Raw genomic sequence first — 21,538 nt, 5'->3', positions numbered from 1 at the left:
TTGGAATTTGGGCTGGTTTTTAAATTGGTCCAAAGGGTCCAAAATTAAACTTGGTTTGATTTCATCAAATTGAAATATTGATGTTCTTTTTTTTTATATGCTAAATCTAACCGTGTATTTAGATTTTTAATTTTTGGTCCGTTTTCAAATTGGTCTACATATTTTAGGTTCAAAGTGTACAAAATTAAACTTAGTTTGATTTTAACAAAAATTGAATTCTTGGAATTCATTGATATGCTGAATTTATTTGTTTATGGAAAAATTTATACGTGTTTCTCGTTTTTATAAAGGATAGACTTGGTTTTCTCGTTTGAATGCTTTTAAACTAGCAGTAATTTTAGAGCCCTTTATAGCTTGTTGTCTGGTGTGAGCCAAGGCTCCATGTTTAAGGCCGTACATTGACCTATAATGGTTTACTTTTATAAATTGTTATTTGGATGGAGAGTTGTCTCATTGGCACTCACACGTACCACATCTATTTAGAGTTTTTTCAAGCCTTCAACTTTAGTCGAAAAAGCGAGACATAACGATCCTACATCCATAGGTGTTGTCGTTGGTGTCGTCGGCGGCGTCCACAAATATTCACTCTGTGGTTAAGGTTTTTCAAATTTTAATAACTATCTTGAAATATCCTGGATTTCTACCAAACTTGGCCAGAAACTTGTTTGTGATCAGAATATACTAGTAGTATCCAGAAGTAAATTTTGTAAAAATAAAATTCCTTTTTTTCCGTATTTTACTTATAAATGGACTTTATAGTTTATTTCTGCCAGGAACCATTACATTCACTCTATGGTTAAAGTTTAAAAAAAACTAATTACTTTCTTAAACTATCCTGGAATTGTATGAAACTTGGCCAGAAGCTTTTATGATCAGAAGATAGTATCCAGAAGTAAACTTTGTAAAAATAAAAATAAAAAGTAAACATTACATGCAGTTAAAGTTTTTGAAGTATTTTAAGATTCTTAACCCTTTCCTCCATTTTGACCCCCCCCCCCCCCCCCCCTTTTTTTTCTCCATGACACCTTTTGACGCCTGTGTAGTACCTCAGTCGAAACACTTTGACTACAAAGTGTCTTCAGTCAAAGGAATATCTGACTTCAAGTTTATTTGATGAAATAGTTGTTTTTTGCAATGCCTTAATACTTTAAAGCATATGTTCAGCATTTTATTAAAAAAAATCCTATGCGAATCAAGTATGCAAATAAAAAAATTCAATGAAAGCTGAAGATGAAGTTTGGTAAATATCCAGGCTTTCATTGAATTTTTTTTTTGCAATCAAGAGGAATAATTTTATTGATTTTTTTTTTATCATTTTTGTTATACGACCGCAAAAATTAAATTTTTTTTCGTCGTATATTGCTATCACGTTGGAGTTGTCGTCTGCGTCGTCGTCCGATTACTTTTAGTTTTCGCACTCTAACTTAAGTAAAAATGAATACAAATCTATGAAATTTTAACACAAGGTTTATGACCTCAAAAAGAAGGTTGGGATTGATTTGGGGAGTTTTGGTCCCAACAGTTTAGGAATTAGGTGCCAAAAAAGGGCCCAAATAAGCATTATTCTTGGTTTTTGCACAATAACTTTAGTTTAAGTAAATATAAATCAATGAAATTTAAACACAAGGTTTATAACCACAAAAGGAAGGTTGGTATATATTTTGGGAGTTGAGGTCCCAACAGTTTAGGAATAAGGGGCCCAAAGGGCTTTGTTTGAATTCATCAAAAATAGAATTATTGGGGTTCTTTTATATGCTGAATCTAACTGTGTATGTAGATTCTTAATTTTTGGTCCCGTTTTCAAATTGGTCTACATTAAGGTCCAAAGGGTCCAAAATTAAACTTTGATTTTGACAAAAATTGAATCCTTGGGGTTCTTTGATATGCTGAATCTTAAAATGTACTTAGATTTTTGATTTTGGCCCTGTTTTCAGGTTGGTCCAAATCGGGGTCCAAAATTAAACTTTTGTTTGATTTCATAAAAAATTGAATTGATGGTGTTCTTTGTTATGCCAAATCTAACTGTGTATGTAGATTCTTAATTTTTGGTCTTGTTTTCAAATTGGTCTACATTAAAGTCCAAAGGATCCAAAATTAAACTTAGTTTGATTTTAACAAAAATTGAATTCTTGGGGTTCTTTGATATGCTGAATCCAAACATGAACTTAGATTTTTGATTATGGGCCCAGTTTTCAAGTTGATCCAAATCAGGATCCAAAATTATTATATTAAGTATTGTGCAATAGCAAGAAAAAATTGCACAGTACTCAGCAATAACAAGAAATCTTCAGTTGCACAGCATTGTGCAATAGCAAGAAATTTTCAATTGCACAGTATTGCGCAATAGCAAGAAATCTTCAATTGCACAATATTGTGCAATAGCAAGTATTTTCAATTGCACAGTATTGCGCAATAGCAAGAAATATCTAATTGATAACAAGAAATTTCAATTGGAGTTATCTTTCTTTGTCCAGAATAGTAGTTGAATCAATTTAAATCATTGTTTAATACAATATACAATGTATATTCACTTTTACTACCAAATGATAAATTAATACAATCTTTACCATTCAGTGATGACAAGCACTTTTTTTACATTTTAATATTTTATGATGTATTTAAATGAGTAATTATTGTTGCAAACTCCATTAGAAATTTGAATTGAGATTGGTTTTTGAATAAAGGAAAGGGGATGTGAAAAAAAAATTTGGGGGGGGGGTCAATTTTTCTCATTTGAAGTTTCATAAATAAAAAGAAAATTTCTTCAAATTTTTTTTTGAGAGGATTAATATTCAACAGCATAGTGAATTGCTCAAAGGCAAATCAAAAATTTAAGTTCATTAGACCACACTCATTCTGTGTCAGAAACCTATGCTGTGTCAACTATTTAATCACAATCCAAATTTAGAGCTGAATCCAGCTTGAATGTTGTGTCCATACTTGCCCCAACCGTTCAGGGTTCAACCTCTGCAGTCGTATAAAGCTGCCCCCTGCGGAGCATCTGGTTGAGTGTGTGATTAACAGCAACAGTAGGTGAGACACTGGGTTCCGTGGAACTCTTACAAATTTCTTATTATGGGCACAGTTTTTAAGTTAGTCCAAATTGGGGTTCAAAATTTAATTTTGTTTGATTTCAACAAAAAATAAGTATATGGGGTTCTTTGATATGCTGAATCTAGCCATGTACTTTAGGTTTGTGAATTTTGGGCCCTGTTATCAAAATTGTCCACATTGAGGTAAAAAAAGTCCCAAATTAAACTTTGTTTGATTTCATTAAAAATTGAATTCTTATGATTCTTTGATATGCAGAGTCAAACCATGTATTTTGATTTTGGATATTGGACCATAATAGGCAAATTTAAAGTGTTTAGGTTCATTTGACCACATTCATTTTGTGTTACAATCCAAATTTAGAGCTGTATCAAGCTTGAATGTTGTGTCCATACTGGCCCCAATTGTTCAGATTTAGACCTCTGCAGTTGAATGAAATTGCGCCCTGTGGAACATTTTATTTTCTAATACTTTATGTATAAGGTCAACTATATTTGGTGTATGGAAATATTTTATGATGTGCATGTCAGTCATGCAGGTTTTATTTGACCGTGGCCTCATTTTCATTGCTCTGTTTTGGACTGCTTTTCTTAAACTATAAGCAATAGGTCAACTATATTTGTTGTATGGAAGGATTGTAAGCTGTACATGTCTGTCTGGCATGGTTCATCTGACCTCGCTCTCATTTTCATGGTTTATTGGTCAATATTTAGTTTTCTTGGAAACTATATTTGGTGTATTGAATAATTGCAAGGTGTACAGGTATTTCTTGTCTGGGTTATATGATCTTGACCTCAATTTTTAGGATCATTTAAGTTTATGTGATAGTTGTACTTAAGCTTTATATTTAGGACTATTAACATAATATCAATGCCGGTTAATAAAGGCGCGACATTTCAGCGTGTGCTCTCGTTAGACAATGTTGAGTTTCCAAGTTTGCTCCTCTTCTCAGATACTTTAAGCAATAGGTCGACTTATTTTGGTGTATGGAATGCTTGAAAGATGAACACGCCTTTATGGCAAGGTTCATATGACCCCGACTTCATTTTCATGGTTCATTGCTTTATGTTCAATACCTTGGATAGGTCTAGTTTCTTTCTCTGATGTTCTATAAGCAATAAGTCAACTACATGTGATGCATAGAATGGTTGTCAGGTGAACTGGTTTATCTGTCATTTTGAAGGTTAATTGTTTGTGTCATATTTCATGGTAGGTCTCTTTCTTGAATTCTAAGTGAAAGTTCCACTATGGATGGTGTAAAGGATGATAAGATGTAAAAGTTGGTCTGGTAGGGTTTATCTGAAATTGACTTCATTGTCATGAATTAAAAAAGCCATGTGATCTTGTAATCAAGCCTTTGGTCACCTTTATCCCTACGACTTCAAATTAACATTCATTATGGTCAGTTGAATAGTAAAGGAAAATCTTTTAAGCATCTTCATAGACCCTGGTTATGCTTACTTAAAACTACTTCAGTAATGATTAAACTTGAGGATGCATCTAGAAATTTCAACTTGCCATCCTCAGTGGCCTTTTTGTACATTTATTTGACCATTAGTTTTCTCTTTTAAATTGTTTTACATTGACATTTTGGTGTCTTTTATAGCCAACTATGCAGTATGGGTTTGCTCTTTGTTGAAAGCTGTACAGTGACCTATAGATGTCAATTTATGTGCCATGTGGAGAGTTGTATCATTGGCAATCATAGCACATTCTTCTTAATATTATTTTTGACCTCTGTAAATAATTTTGTCTTGCTGAAGATGTGTTTGGAAAGACTAGAATGTCCTCTTTCCTGTGACGATATTAAAGAGTAAGTTTTAGTTGAACTTCTAAATCAATAGGTAAGTGAATTCTATTTGGTATGTAGTTGCCCATTTTTTTATGTCCAGAGATCACATCTTGATCAATATACAAGAGGGCAGGATATCCAACTCTAAGGAAATGTGCGATGCCAAAGTGGTTCAGCTTAAATTAAAACAACTTCAAACAAATTGAACTACAGTAAAACACTTTTGACAGAAGTCTGGCCTCCATTATGATTTGCTGAGGCGACACTAAACGAGTCAGAAATTGTTGCGGTGCAGTGATTAATTGATCAGTTATAGCTGATGTTTCTACATATAAATTAGGTGGTTTTTTTTAAAGCTTGTTGCAGACCTTGTAGATTTTTATAATCCTTGTCCTTTCATCTTTAGTAGATAGTTGTCACAATTGCAATCATATCAAATCTCCATGCATGTCTTTTTATTATGATAAAATGGGGTAACCAGTTAATTAGGTCTTTCCACTTTTCTTGGAAAGACCTTTTGTTTTTCTTGATTATTTTTGGTTTTTTTGTTTGTTTTTCTTTTTCTTCTGGCTTCTGAGATGCTTTTTTGTTTTACAACATATCGAATGAATGTTTGGCCAATTATGTTGATCAGTAATGGGGGGTTTCAAAACTAACCGTGCGTGACCAAACACTTATTCTTATAGGAGTTATCTCCCCGCATCCCCTTTTTCCTGTTATTGCTATATCTCTAAAACCGTAAAAGATTTTTACAAACTGTTTTCATCAAATTGTTCGTCTAATCTTAAGAATGATTTGTTTTATTTTGACTGGAGTGATCGGAAGACATCTTATGGGAGTTGTTTCGCTTTGAAAATTTAAGATAGACGATATGTTGGATAAATTCATACGGTATAAGTCGTAGAGACCTACAGTCTTTTGATATAAAGTCCTTGGTCAATATGAAGGAAATTGAGGTCAAGGTCAAAGTCATGTTATAAATAAATTTTGCTTGTTATCGTTATTCAAAAGAAACTGTTACAGTTACAGCAGATTTCAGTGAGTATGTAGCTAATGGTAATATCTTTGGTTAGCTTGCTTGTTAGCTGAACCGTGAAGTCATTGTTAGGTTAGGTAAACTACCCTCCTTTAATAGTAGACTAGCCCAACAGATAATCAATATATCTCTGTAGGACTAAGCTACTTTAAAAGGAGGGTAGTATACCTCACCTAACAATGACTTCACGGTTCAGCCAACAAGCAAGCTTACCAAAGATATTACCATTAGCTACATACTGACTGAAATCTGCTGTAATGATATATGTTTGCCGAATTACTGTTTACAATAAGGCGCAACTTCAACCTATTCAGTCGAAGTGTTTTGGTTAACCCTTATAGGATTTTTCTCCCCTTATGTATTTGAAATCATTATTTCTCCACAACCATACAAGTGATTGACCTTGGACCTTCCAATTTGAGTTCACTGACCCATGACCTTGAAATTGAGGTCAAGGTCAAACTCGTGTAATAAATTTTGAATTTTGCTTGTAATCTTTATTCAAAAGAAACTGTTACAGTTAATGATATGATGTGTTTGCCAAATAATGGTTTACAATAAGGGGCAACTTCAACCCATTTAAGTCGAAGTGTTTTGGTCAATCCTTTTGAGAGTTTTCTCCCCTTTTGTGTTTGAAATCAGTATTTCTCCACAACCATACAAGTGATTGACCTGGGGTCTTTTTATTTGATCACTGACCTATGACCTTGAAATTGAGGTCAAGGTCAACTTAAAGTTCTAGATTTTGACCTTTGCTTTAAATTCTTTCTTGTTCACTATAAAACAATGTTAAAAGTCTTATGCATATACCTATTAATCTTATTTTTATAATATCAGTTTGAGGTACCAAATTACATCAACAAGGAGTGACCTTTTCATACATCTTTTTTAAATTTCATTCTTATTATCGAGGTGGAAAGACCTTCAATTGTTCTCTGAAGAATTGGTTTTTAATTCTCATTGAAGTTTACCTTGCATCTCCTTTTACGAATGAGTAGTGCTAAAATCAATCAAAAGGCTTTTAAGAATATGTGTCAAAGGCAAACCTTCAAGTCAACTAGCATAGCCTAATCTTTTATCCAAGAATAAAAATTCAAATTATTGTCAAACAAAGAGGCCAATGCCCATAGAAATAATTCATCAAGCAAGACCAAGACCAACATCAAATCATCCGTAATACAGGAGAAGAGAAATATGTAACAAAGTTTTACAGATGAATGAAGAGGCAGACAATGTAAATGGAGAACATGCTGCCATTTCTGAGTGATGGTACAAGTTTGGATAACAAGTAAGAAGTATTGTGATCAGAGACTGAATTTATTTTATCAGTAGCACTAGTTAAGCCTGTAAAATGTCACTTTAGATCTATTTTTTGGCCTTTCCTTTAGCTGCAGGCTTTCCTTTGGCTGCAGGCTTCTTTTTAACCTTGGATGGATCTTTAATCTAAAAACAACAAAAAACATCATTACATTACAAGAATAAACAAATTTCAATGTAATTTAAAAGTATCGTAAAATACTATGACCTGGTAACTGTGAATGAAAGTATGATGTATAAAAAACTGTTGAAAAGTATATTGAATTTAGCTCCACATAGGAATCTGAATTTGACATAAAGCATAAGAAATTACTGAAACGTGAATGTTTGTCTACCTTCATTGCCTACAGAATTTTATATATAACTGAGCACTACAGATAACATAATCACAAGTGCAAAATGTTGATTTAAATTTAAGCTTTTTTTTAGGTTATTGCTGAAAGTAAGAAATATGTACAAGTTATAAAATAACTGATGAAAATTGTATTATTTATTTTAAATAACTGATAATATCTCCCTCAAATAATTATCAGTAAAAAAATATACACAAACTAAAACTACTAGGAGTAACAAATGAAAAGCATATGTCCTACACCGCTCCTTTACCATCAAAATAAGTTTAAAACAAAAATGGGTGGAAGGGATTTTGAGGAAATGAATAAACTACCAGTTGATCAAAGTTTCAACTGTAAAATAAGTCAAACAAAACATAATTCATGTTTAAATAAAAATTTCAAAAAAATTATAAAAGAACCTGACAACCCTGTAGAATAAGACAAACCAAGTTTAAATAAATATTTTTATTATTATAGAACATGGACTACCTTCTTTTCTAATTTTATCTGAAAGTCAATATTATAGGTTAGTACTTTTTACCTATATCATTTGAAATGTGTTTCATTGTATTTTTGTGACCAATATTTTTTTTTATAAGATTGACTGTTGTTTAAACAACATTCTCATAAATTAATAAATTTTCATCTTAAAATTAAAATTGCTCTGCTATTTGTAGTGTATAAATCTTGTATAAATGTAATTCAGTTTACAGAATCATATCTTTACCCCAACCTTTTTAAAACAAGAACTTGAAAGGGACAACCAATCTATCTCCTTTTATAAATATTAATTTGAAACAAAATCTTTCAAAGTCAGACTTCCCAGTTCATACTTTTTCAACCATTGCTTTAGGTATTTATTAAAACCTAATAAGTATTAACAAGTTGTTGTTGAATTGCAAATAAGAAAATTTTCAATGAAAGCCCAATTGACAATGTCAATGTACAGTCATCCTCTTATGTAATTTTTTTCCAAATCTATCTGAGTTTATACTTACTCCTCGCTTCTCATTAACTACTCCAAGTCTTTTATCTTTCCTTTTTCTTTCGATATCTTTAGCAGCTTTATTCATAACTTTAGCATATGGATTAAGACGAATCATTACACGTTGGTTCTTCAGTGGATTTTTCTTTAATACTCTTCTTTTATTTTCAGTACGTCTGCAAGAGTAAAACACAATAGCAATGTTCAAAACAAACCAAGTTGAATAAAGCTGGGAATTTATTTAAATTTATCTTACATGTTACCACCTAACTAAAACCATTAAAAGAGACTGTTTTACCAAGTTAATTTAGGACTTTGAAAGACAAATCACTAAAAGTGATATTCACAATTAAAAGCATTTTCACATGACATTTAGATCATTACTTCATGTTATCCAACTGTAAATATTTTTTTAGTATTTGACTATTCATCTCTATTGGCATGCATTTGAATTAATGACCATTTAACAAACTATTCACCCCATATTGGCATGAATTTGGATTCACGCAATTTAGAATCTGTGTCATAACTTTACACGAGTTTTACTTTTAATTTTTTTGTCAGTCTTCAATATGATTATAACTTACCTTGGTGCCCTAATAGCTGCTTGTATTTCGTCACTCTTCAATAATCTTGATAAATCTGTTGTGGTCATTTTATGCATTGGTAAACTGAAACATAAAATCAAATAATACATAGAAGAACTTGTAATAAGATAAATATTTCAATATGACATATCAAGTCATGTCAGTGAAGCCAATATTTGATCACAAGGTGTCATAAACACGGACCAATGGCATCTAATCATTCTCAACAGTACATATAAACTCTATATTTATCTGTTCTAAAAAATTGGATACAAATCAATTGTATCAATTTGTATTTGCCCTAGTCAAAATTCATGAAAACATCCAAAATTAACACATTTCTATTTATCCGAGCAGTCCAACACTTTTGGCTTAGTCTTCCAATACAGAACATAGAAATGTATGTTAATGTCCTACCAAGTCAAATACAAAATAAACAAAAAATATTTGTACTGGACATTCTTTTGTGTGCATCTGTCCAAAAACATTTCTCAACTTTTTCTATCAGAATCAAAAACTTACTTGTATCCTGCTTTTTCTTGTGAAACTTTTCTCCATGTACCATACAATTTATCTAATCTGGAAAATGCTGATTCAGTCCAAATACAGAATCGACCAACATGACCTCCAGGGGCTATTTTTAAAAGGTTTAATGCTTGAACATTAATCAATGTTATTCCTGAAATGGAAAAAAAGTACATGTATATGATACCTCAGTAACCTGTCAACAGAAATTGGGAATATCATGGGCATATCCTCAAACAATCATTGGGCTGACAAAGAATTATTTGATTAAACAACTGGAACAGCTATGGATGTAATACAGTATCTTAAATTATTGCTAACAAAGATAAATTGGTCAGTCGAGCCTATGAAAAGTCATGGTTTAATCAGAAACACGGACCAAGGCTAATCATCATTCCCAAAATATTTCAATGCTAAGCACTTAGTTATGTACAGAAATCGGGTTATCTAAGAATATACAAATATTTAAGGACCATCTTCTCAAATAGAAATTGTATTGGTTATGCTGTCCAGTTTATAGTCTGACCCTGCATGTTAATTTACAACACTTATATTAAAACATGTTTAACAGGAAATTGGACATAATCATGGTAATATTTAAAGTAACTATTATGACAAATCACCTTTCAAGGTTTTTTTTCAAACAGTTAAATTGCCCAATAAAATATTCAATGGGGTATAAAAATGGATTAACAAAGTGGAGCTTGTAGCTAAGTGGTCAGTCCAGCCTATGTAAAGTCATAGTTCAATCAGAAACACGGACCAAAGGCTAATCATCATTCCCAATATATTCCATTGCTATTTAAGCATTTGGTTATCAGAATGATCATTTATTCAAACAATTTTTCTACCGGCATGACCAATATATTTAACAAGTTTTAATATCATAATACAAGATTCAAAATGGTATAGACAAAACAGAACTTTGAAGAAAAAGTGGTCAGTCCAGCCTATGTAAAGTCATTGTTCAATCAGAAACACGGACCAAAGGCTAATCATCATCTCCAACAAATTCCACGTCTTGTAAGCATTTGATTTTCAGAATGATAGTCTATTTATGAAATATGCAAAGAATTACAAAAAATCAACACTTTTTAAGTTTTATTGGTTATCTTAAGGTACAAATATCATTGAATATGGTAATTGATACCCGTGCTAAGTTAAAGTTTAATCAGAAACATAAAAGAAAGGCTTATCAAATATACACAAAGCTTGGGAACACTGAAGCCCAAAGATTGCTTACATGGCACAATTATAAGTTCATTAAGAAAACAGGCTTTGTAGCAAAGTGGTCAGTCCAGCCTATGTAAAGTCATTATTCAATCAGAAACACGGACCAAAGGCTAATCATCATCCCCAAAAAATACATTGCTTAGCATTTTGCAAACAAATAAATCTTGTACTTTTAGAATATACAATTAGTTTTAATTCAACCACTCAATCAGATCTTCTAGTTATCGAGACATTTTTGAATTTTGGAAATTTTATTGGTCAAGACATCAGTATGCTGTTCGACTTGTCTCAGCAAGTTAAGTTTCCTACAAAGATACAAGACAATCCACTCAAAAAGGCATCTATGATGGTGCAAACTTTTTAAGAAACTGTTTCCCAGGGTTAAAGTTCAAAATACAAGATTCAGTGTTATCAACAAATCAGGCACTGAAGCTTCATGCCAGTGGTCAGTCCAGCCTATGTAAAGTCATTGTTCAATCAGAAACACGGACCAAAGGCTAATCATCATCCCCAAAACAATCCTTTTATAATACTCAGAGAAGTCTCGATTCCAACAATATGTACAAGTTTCAGGTCATACGTTCAATTTTATAGTTTATCAAAATACTAGTATGCTGCCAGGCTAGCCTCGCATGTCTGATCTTCTATGGGTTGCTTTAAGGACACACAATTTTGTCAGGGTATCTGCATGTAAATTTACAACCATTATTCAACTTGAATTAGATCTTATAAATAGTGAGTATCTATCTGGAGATAAATTATAAGAAATAGTTTCCAACAGAGTTCGCGAAAACTTCGTTTGACCTGTCGGACATTGGACCGACAAAGCAAAATTATTTGTCAGTCCTACAAAATTTTTGCCAGTCCTAAAAAAATCTGTCAATTTGATCCTTATATAATATAATAACATATTTTATCCAAAAATATCTTTATTATTATTTTTAGTTTTATTTTTCACAGCCACGGACAAATTAATAATGAAGGACACGTTCTGTTCTTCTGATTGTTCTTATAGTCATCTTAACGATCAATTTCATCAACTGAATCATTTTCTCAGTATTTGTTATCTCCATCTAAGATTTCAATCGCCGATTGTTTGCCAAGAACAAATTTAGCAGGCCACGTGTAGATCGGCACTAAGTTTTCCATAGGTTTCAGCTTGTCTATAATAACAGGAATCCAGTACCGGAAATAACCTGCAGGTACATCTGAAGACCGATGTAAACACGTATTGGAATTAGTTGGGATACAACTAATTACCGATAAAAAGGGAACTACAACGGCCGTTTTTACATCGGTCATCAGGACCGACACTAGGTTTCAAAATACTGGTCCGAGCCTCATTTTGGCGGTCAGGACCGACAGGACCGACCATTTTCGCGAACTCTGTTCCAAGAGTTTAATGTCACAATACCAGATTTAAATTGGTGTTGACAACAAAGGTATTGTAGCAAAGTGGTAAGTCCAGCCTATGTAAAGTCATTGTTCAATCAGAAACACGGACCAAAGGCTAATCATCATCCCCAAAACAATCCAATGGTATTTTAAAGCATCAGGATATACATGTTTAAGATCATCCACTTATTCATATTCATTTTTGGGTTAAAGGACAGAAGTATCATGCTGTCAACCAGTCTCGGTAGGATTACAACCATTTTAAAGGGTTACTAACCAGAGACAGGTTTTGAAGACATATTTTCAAAGGGTTTGAAGTAACAATACAAGATTCAATTCAGTCAGTCCAGCCTATGTAAAGTCATTGTTCAATCAGAAACACGGACCAAAGGCTAATCATCATCCCCAAAACAATCAATGCTATTTTAAAGCATCAGAATATACAAATTTGAGATCATTCACTCATTCATACTAATTTTTGGGTTACAGGAAATAAGTAAACTGTCTATCAGTCTCAGTATGATTACAACCATTTTACATGATAGGTATCTAACTGGAGACAGGTTTTTTTTTAGGAAGGGTTTGAGGTCACAATACAAGATTCAATGCAGTATAGACAAAACAGTATGTTGAAGTAAATTGGTCAGTCCAGCCTATGTAAAGTCATTGTTCAATCAGAAACACGGACCAAAGGCTAATCATCATCCCCACTAAAACTTCACATAGCATTTCGATAATTCATCAGTCGGATTCAATGCACCGAATTCGTTATTGATGTTAGCACTGTTTACTGTTATAAGTTTAATTTTAAAGAATTAACCCAAACGACCAACAATCTTATAAAGAACAAATGATTAAGGGACAACTGTCAAAGATTCATGTGTTTTGGATTAAGTTTAATACTGATTGCTGGGAGACGATATGAAAGTTATCCCTGGTAAAATTCATCTAATCTTATCAGTAGATTAAACTTGCAAACAAATATGAAATGCATATCAAAATATTCTTAGGACATGAATAGACAAATAATTAAATACAATATACTTAGTACTATGATTGTGAAATATGTGGTTTAATTTGGAGTTTATATTAAGAAATATATTTTCACTTCACAGCATTTACACTTGAAAGACCTTTTAAGATTTTCTTAACCTAAACCTCTTTTATCTATGAAAATTGTCTTAAGCAATAATATTTCTTTAGACTTCACAACTAATTTTGCATATATTAGATTTTAAAATATTGAATAATTTTTTCTTCCATGAAACATTTCACTTAAATATTTACCCGTACTAATTTTGTGGTCAGTGATGCCTGCATAACGTCACTAGTTTATCAGAAACACGGACCAAGGCATATCATCATTCCATTAACTAGTAAGGAGAATATATCAAGATATTAAATATTTATCAACAAATAGCTTTATATTTCAGTGTCCATTAGCTTCAGAAATATAGGCTAATCATCGCCATCACATTATTACTAATTTTATTCCAATTCTTCAACCAGTGTATATTTGAAGGTGAGCAACTTTGCCATGATACATCTACAAGTTCTTAAATCTATATCCCTTTTCAAAAATTACCTGGTATATTTCTAAAAGCTCTGGAAATTCCATTGTCTTTATTATAAATTATTAAGGGTCCTCTTTTCATTATTCTTCTTCTGTTCCTCATTTTACCTTTGCCTGCTCTGAATCTTTTGGAGTTTAAGACCTATGAATAAATAATTCCCAAGTATGTCATCAGAAATAATTATATAATTTATGAATAAGTAAAGAGGGAATACAAAATTACTTACAGTCTGCACCAAAAACTTTTTTAACTACTAGTCCGAAGACCAATATTCTTACATTTTTTTTATTTGTCAAAACAAAGTCTGATTGAAATTTTACTAGTCTGGGGCATCGGGCTAGTGGCTAAACGTGCAGACAGGACTTGTAATGATAAAGTAAAAATGACAAAAATTGGGCATCAAAACATGTTACTTCATAAAAAATATTCTACAAATTCTTTAGTTGTTTATTTGAAAACATTTTATTATACACATTTCAAATGCAATTCTTACAAAAGCAAAAAAAAATTTAAAACAGAGCAAACTGCCATAAAGCAACTGTTCAGACACTGAACTTAGATATTGTCTTAAAATCTTCACAACGTTTGCCTTAAATGGTTTGATATATGTTATGGTTTCAGTTATAATTTAGATTATACATCAATATGTTCCAAGAAACATATTTCCTTTTAAATGTAAATTTCTATACTGTTAATAATAATCAGGCTAGAAAAAGATATAGACAAACAAAATTAAGATTGCCACTCTAGTAGTTACCTTCTGTATATCATTCCAGGCTTTCACTTTTTTAAGTAGTGCAACAGCCTCTTTTGTTTTCTTGTATTCTTCCACTTTGTCACTGACCACCAATGGGACCTCTGGAATCTCCTCAATTTTGTGTCCTACAGAATAAAAACAGATTAAATTCTCCCTCCTATGATCACATATTATAAAAGAAGGGCTTCTTACCATGCTAATATAACTTTACTGGATCAATCTTTAATATGTCACCAAGTTTTGTTGTTAAGTTTTGAAGGTTTTATACTGCAGTGAAAACATTTAAATAGTTCTAGCATTACAGATATGAACTACCATGATTATGTATTGAACACTTACTAAGTTGACTGCCACCTACATCATACATGGAGATAACTTATAAATAGACAAATTTTTTTTGTCAAAGCTCTGTTCGTCAAATGTATGGCTTTTTTCGGTTGATACTTTTAGTATTAAAATATTATATTATTTCCATCCACAAATTTCATTGGTATGTGTAAAGTATAATGAATTTATAATCTTTGATATATTGAGATTTTTAGGACAATAGCATCTGCATTTAGTGCATAAAAGAAAGAAAAAAACTCCAGGATAACATTACCTTTGGACATAACAAGAGCAGGTACTCCAGTGGCAGCAATGGCTGAGCAGATAGCGTATCTTTTTTGGTTAGTGTTTATTTTACGGTGCCATCTTCTCCATGTTTTTGTTGGTGCAAACATACGACCTCCACGACACATGTTTCCAAAAGCTCCCTGTCCAGATCTGTGAGTACCACCTCCTCTGACCCTGGGAATACGAGCTACAGCTCTACCAGTTCCCCAAGATTCAGCTGAAGTCTGGTGACCTAAATTAAACAAGATATATTTATATGAAACATCATATTACATTTTTTTCACCATTAAAAGTCCTCTGTATTAATCTCTGTACCAAAGATATGCAGAAAGTATTTGAGAAAATGGATATACCGGTGTAAATATATATTTATATCAGAAACAAAACATTTTTCATGCATGGATATAAATGTTCAATTTTCTATCTTGGTTTATATTAATTATAGAAAGAAGTCAATACAAATCTTTTAGGCCAAAGTGGTGAATACACATGAAACATTTAAATTAATACATGTTAACAATAAATTCCAAATTTTCAATTGTAAGTAGACATTTCTATTAAACAGCCATACAAAATAGCTTTGATATTTTTTTTCAACTGGAACCTTTTCAAAAACTCTTTTCAAGTTGAACATTTTCAAGATCTAACTCAATTGATTAGCCTTTGAGGTTTTATTTTTTTTAAATGATATTAATTCTGACATCTTATTAATTATAAATAACCCTTACCAGCTTTCTCACTAACAGCATATGGCTGTCTGGAGTTGAATCTCATTTGTGCATGTACAAAGGTGACAATGTCTGGTCTGATTGGTGCTCTGAAGACAGCTGGAAGGGTAACATTTGTTCCAGATGCATCCCCTTTCTCACCGTACACCGATATCAATGGTCTCGCTGCGGCAGCCTGAAATAATAAGCAAGTATTGCATTCATAAATACTAATAAATTAGATTAAAACTGTGTCATACCAGCTAAAAATCCCATCTTCAATATTTACCACAGTAAAGTGAGCAAACCTAAATTTATCGCAAATCTTTTCACAATTATATGATGAAAACAATTTTAACCATGTATTGTAAAAAAGTGTATAACAGATGTTTGAAATAAATGTGTGAATCACTTGAGCCCTTGTACTGGTAGGGTATCGTGCTTTATAATCAGAATAGGGTATAAATAAAGTTTCCAATATCAAAAATTTTAAAAACATCAAATAACAGGTTAGGGACATAATAACCTAATAAAAATCATGCCAAAATTGGATATCAAAATAATAGCAACAGTTTAAAAAAGTTCCATATGGTTCACCTGAACTTCGGCTGAAGGAACACTCTGCAATACAATTAATGGTCATGATGGATGACTGCGTATCACATAAAGGAACTCCTTAACAGTTGCATGTTTAATGAAAATGTGGACGATTGGTTCAGAATGAGGACGATGTGGTATATCCCCCCCTTTTTCTAAGACTTCATGCCGGTGTCCTTTATTACAGGAAATAGACGATATAGATCAGTATATTGCGTTTAAATAAAAACTTTTTTGACATTTCAGACCAAAAAGTTAATTTAATCATGTAAATACAAAGTTTTCGTACCATGCTTAATAATATTTGTGAGAGCAGAAAAACGTGGTCGCTCTGCTCGAGATAACGTGTAAAAGGATGCGTAAGGATATCTTCGGGACTATTTCCCCGTGCAACTAATAACCAAACTAATAATGAATACAGCATAGAACAACCATCTTCGAAAAAGTAAAGACGTTTTTATTCAAAACTGGCTCTGCATACCCCGATGATATTATAGGAAAGTGAAACTTTTCATAAACATCGTCTACACAATATGTCAGTGGATCCGTATTAATGTGAACTTCAATCTAACGCCTTAGCTGGAGATGGGTTACACATGCACTATGCATGTTCAATTATTGTAAGACAAAGAATTTCATCACAGTCATGCAGGAGTCTACTTCGTCAAAAATGTCTCCCCATTACGCCAGTTCATTTCACAATCTGAAAACAAAAAACCTCAAAAGGAGAATGTTGCAAATACAGATACCAAACAAGCAACGCAGCAGGTAACTGGACAACCCCTGCTCTTAAATCCACATTCGCCAAGACATCAAGGCCAGTGCTACAATGCAACACCGGTATACATACCAAGCGCAACATTTCAACCTCCGAAGAATGGACACCTTTGTGCTAGCAACATACAACCTGGGGTAAAAAACTTCTTGTACCCACCAGTTCATAACATACATGTACAGAAACAACCAATCCTAAGGAATACTACACAAACCCCAGTTCAACAGCCTTTTTTAGTATTACGGAGCCTCAACCCAAGCCATATGTAACCAACAATTCAAGCGTCAAAATACCAGAGAGTTCACAATTGCATCTAATTTCGTTCAACTGCAAAAACATTAAAACCTGTGGCCCAATAATACACAAACTTCTACAATCAAACGACTTAATACTTATTCAGGAACATTGGCTATTTCAAACACAGATTCATCTTCTTGGCGAAATTCACGAAAATATAAATTACATAGGCAAAGGAGTCGATATAAATGAACCACTGTTACCGATATGTATGCCCCGAGGATATGGAGGAGTGGCAATCTTGTGGAAGAAAGAAATCGATCACATGATAAGGCCAATCGAACAGAAAGGATACAGTGTGTAGAAATAAGGGAAAGCAACAATCCAAACATTATACTAACATCAGTCTATTTGCTAGCAAAAGGAAGTAAAAATCATCAGGCCGAATACCAAGATGTTATCGATCAACTATACGAATTATATCAAAAGTATAATGAAACACACAAAATCATCATAGGAGGCGACCTAAATGAAGATCTAAATATACAATCAGGCACGAAGCGCAACCTCTATCTCCGTGATTTCATAAAGGAATGCAACTTGAAATACGATAATAAAGAAAGAACCTTTGTTAACTCACTCGGACAGGAATCATCAGAAATAGACTATTTTCTACACAACCTGCCAGAAAATGAATTTGACAACAAACAAGTACTCAACCACGTGACAGAAAACACATCCGATCATCACCCAATTCGTATGAGTACCAAATTCATTTATGAAAGCTTAAATAACAGTCATGCGCAAAATAGCAACAAAATTACAAAAAGAATTAACTGGGACAAAGTAGACAAAGAATGGTATTCTGCTTACATCAATAAACATATAGGCAGCCTTCAAATAAGAGAAAATATGAAAGAAGCAGAAATTGAGCAAGCTACATCCAAATTATGCGAACTCTTAAAGGAAACAGCTAAACTAACATCGTCATCAAAGGCAAAATTCAATGCAAAGCCAAAATTAAAAGTGTGGACGCCCGAAATACAAATAGCGTTGAAAATAGCAAGACAAAAATATAATGTTTGGAAACATAACGGGAGACCCAACAACAAAAGCAACATAATGCTCCAGGAGAAAAATCAAACAAAGAAGGACTTTCGTCGTTCAGTAAGAATAGAGATTGCTAAAATAAGAGACAAGGAGAAGGAAACTATTCTAGAAACAAGAGTAAAAGATGCAAAAATGTTCCACCAACTCGTACGTAACAACAGGAAGAAAGGAAATGTTGTAATCACGGAGCTAGAGGTTAACGGAGTCCAATACACGCAGAGTGAAAATATCATCACAGGATTTGAAGAACACTTTAGAAACCTTGCAACATTCAATAACCAGACGGACATAGATAGTGCATATCATAACCAAGTTGAAGATGATATTCAGACTATAAACAGGCTTGTGCAACGAAATAACATCAGTAACGTCACGCACATCGAAATTACAAACGCCATCAGATCGATAAACAGAGGAAAATCAGCAGATTTCCAAGGTATAACCATCGAACATATTACCCATGCAGGATCTGAAATGGAAACAACTTTAGTCACACTTGTGGGATGTATCTTCAAGCACGGAAGTGTATCAGCATCACTTAAAATGGGGCTCCTGACACCGGTTTTTAAAAATAAAGGAACAAGGCAGCAAGCAGCCAACTATAGAGGAATTACAGTTCTACCAGTCATTGGCAAAATAATCGAAACAGTCATCAAAGAGCGTACAAATAACAAAGTACTTGTAACACAAAATAAAAGACAGAGAGGTTTCACTGCAGGATCGTCACCTATGAACTCCGCGCTGCCAATTGAAGAAAGTTACAGAGAATCCAACGACAACAACACAACTTTCCAACTGGTACTCTTAGACGCAAAAGCTGCCTTTGACACTGTCATCCATAGTCACATGCTCAGGAGGGTCTTTTTGGCAGGAATCGACGATGGACACTGGGGACTGATCAAAGATCTCCACGAAAATGCTAAAAGTGCTATTAAATGGGAAGGAAACATCTCTCAGCCATTCGATGTAAACCAGGGAGTGCGACAAGGAGGTATACTTAGCACCAACCTCTACAAATTATACATCAACCAGCTGCTGAACATGTATGACACAACTGATGCAGGATATAGAATTGGAAACATAAGCGTAAACAGTACTGCTTGTGCAGATGACGTCGCACTAATTAGCGAGGAACCAGACCAAGCACAATTGCTTATAAACATGGCATGTGATTACGCATACATGGAAGGCTACCAATTACAACCTGCAAAAAGCGTGGTACTTACCATTACCAACAGGAAGCAAAAACGGGATCCTGTAGCAACATCCCTTACCATGGGACAACACGAAATGCCATCAGTGAGAAGTGCCACACACTTGGGAATCATCAGAACCACGTCATTAAAAGAAAACATGACTGCTAATGTGGAGGAAAATATAAAAAAGGCGAGGAGAAGCGCATATAGCCTCCTGGGAGGAGGGTTTCACGGCTATAATGGATTAGATGTAGAGACAATGGTACATCTGTACAAAATATATGTATCCCCAGTACTTCTCTATGGCCTGGAGCTAATACTACCTACAACAAGCTCGTTAGCACTAATCGAAAATTTCCAAAAAAAGCTACTCAAGCAAATTCTTTCATTACCAACTTGCGTAGCAGATATAACTATCAACATCTTAACCGGAATATTGCCAGTAGAAGCCCAAATACATATCCGAGCACTTGGACTCTTCAACAACATCTGTAACCAGCATGAAGAAAGTATGGAAAAATCGCTAGCTAGACGACAACTAACCGTAAAAAACAACCAAAGTGCTAGTTGGTTCGTATCCATAAAACATATGCTCAGGAAGTACAATCTGCAAGAAGCTATATGGTACATGGACCACCCTGTCAAAAAATCCTTATGGACCTCAAACATCAAGAGAACAGTGCATAATTACTGGAGCAAGTCAATAGTGCAACTGCTGCCACTGTATAAAGGACTAAACCATCTTACAACGGGAAACCTTGACAAAGGTAAAATTCATCCTCTATTCAGAATTAACTGCCACTCAGCCATAGATACGGCAAGACTACCAGTTAAACTAAAACTGCTTACTGGATCATATATTCTACAAAGTAAGCGAATAAAAATGTATAAGGATGAAACTGATCCGAAGTGCCTGCTATGCTCAAAGGATGATGAAACTGTGACTCACTTCATACTACACTGCATACAACTCCGAAATATCAGGAACAAGATACTTCTAGAAACAGTTGAGGTACTTAACAGTCTTGGAATTAAATTTAATGAACTATTGGACAGTGAAAAGTTACAAATAATTCTGGACATCACACCGTTAGCAACATCAAGGAAACTCTCTCCAGCCAGTGTAGCAAAAGTAGAACGCCTTACTAGACGCTTGATATACCAGTTACATATAGCCCGCTATAAAATAGTATGTGGATGATAATTTTAATAATTATGACTCTAAAAAAGGAAAAGATAATCGCTTCCACAGTAAAAAGAAGAAACTAATCTATTTTACAATAACATAACGAACCTATTTTAGCATATATATATACATACTAAAGTTATGCTAGTGATGACATTTTTTTAAAGTGTGCGATCTTAAAGTGAAAATATTTTAGATTATATATAGAAAACAGAATTTTAAACAATACATGAAGGACCTTTTAGAAGAAATGAATATAACTTTTAGATAATTACTTTGTAATACAGCTTTTAATTCATGAGGAAGAGGCATTCATCATTCTCTTATCTTTTTACCGTTTTTACCGCAATTATGGAATAGTGCTGTTGATATTTTTAAAGATCGATACTAATTTTTAAAGAATACATCTATCGGTTAGGGGTATAAATGTGATACCAGTGTATATATAAAGAAAGAGAGGAATTTTAAAGTATGTGACATGACTTTTAATCAACACAGAAACATTGTAAATACAGGATAACGGAATTG

At 33.2% G+C, this 21,538-nt stretch overlaps 1 protein-coding gene and 1 non-coding gene across 2 annotated transcripts; both read right to left on the bottom strand.

The window, feature by feature from the left end:
- Positions 1–7,177: 7,177 nt before the first annotated feature.
- Positions 7,178–16,946, bottom strand: LOC134715106 (large ribosomal subunit protein uL4-like). Its single transcript, XM_063577024.1, has 9 exons — positions 16,796–16,946; positions 15,931–16,105; positions 15,189–15,434; positions 14,588–14,712; positions 13,842–13,971; positions 9,626–9,782; positions 9,104–9,187; positions 8,530–8,692; positions 7,178–7,322 (listed from the first exon to the last, which is right to left on the bottom strand). The coding sequence occupies exons 1-9, from the start codon at positions 16,928–16,930 to the stop codon at positions 7,245–7,247; spliced, it is 1,293 nt and encodes a 430-aa protein (XP_063433094.1). The 5' UTR covers positions 16,931–16,946; the 3' UTR covers positions 7,178–7,244.
- LOC134717369 (small nucleolar RNA SNORD18) lies at positions 13,557–13,626 on the bottom strand. Its single transcript, XR_010107299.1, has one exon. It is a non-coding gene; the product is annotated as a small nucleolar RNA SNORD18 (small nucleolar RNA).
- Positions 16,947–21,538: the final 4,592 nt, after the last annotated feature.

Source organism: Mytilus trossulus, chromosome 4 (assembly GCF_036588685.1).
Source record: "Mytilus trossulus isolate FHL-02 chromosome 4, PNRI_Mtr1.1.1.hap1, whole genome shotgun sequence".
Taxonomy (NCBI): domain Eukaryota; kingdom Metazoa; phylum Mollusca; class Bivalvia; order Mytilida; family Mytilidae; genus Mytilus; species Mytilus trossulus.
The sequence above is the reverse complement of the archived record's forward strand: the minus strand, read 5'-3'. Positions and strand labels throughout refer to the sequence as shown.

Bases quoted from the DNA above. Each gene is read 5' to 3' on its own strand.
- LOC134715106 (XM_063577024.1), bottom strand. From the start codon at position 16,930: ATGCTGTATTCATTATTAGTTTGGTTATTAGTTGCACGGGGAAATAGT. The intron at 13,972-14,587 runs GTAACTACTAGA...ATTTATTCATAG, and splicing joins CCTGGAATGATATACAGAAG to GTCTTAAACTCCAAAAGATT. The intron at 9,188-9,625 runs GTAAGTTTTTGA...TTTATGTTTCAG, and splicing joins CAAGAAAAAGCAGGATACAA to TTTACCAATGCATAAAATGA.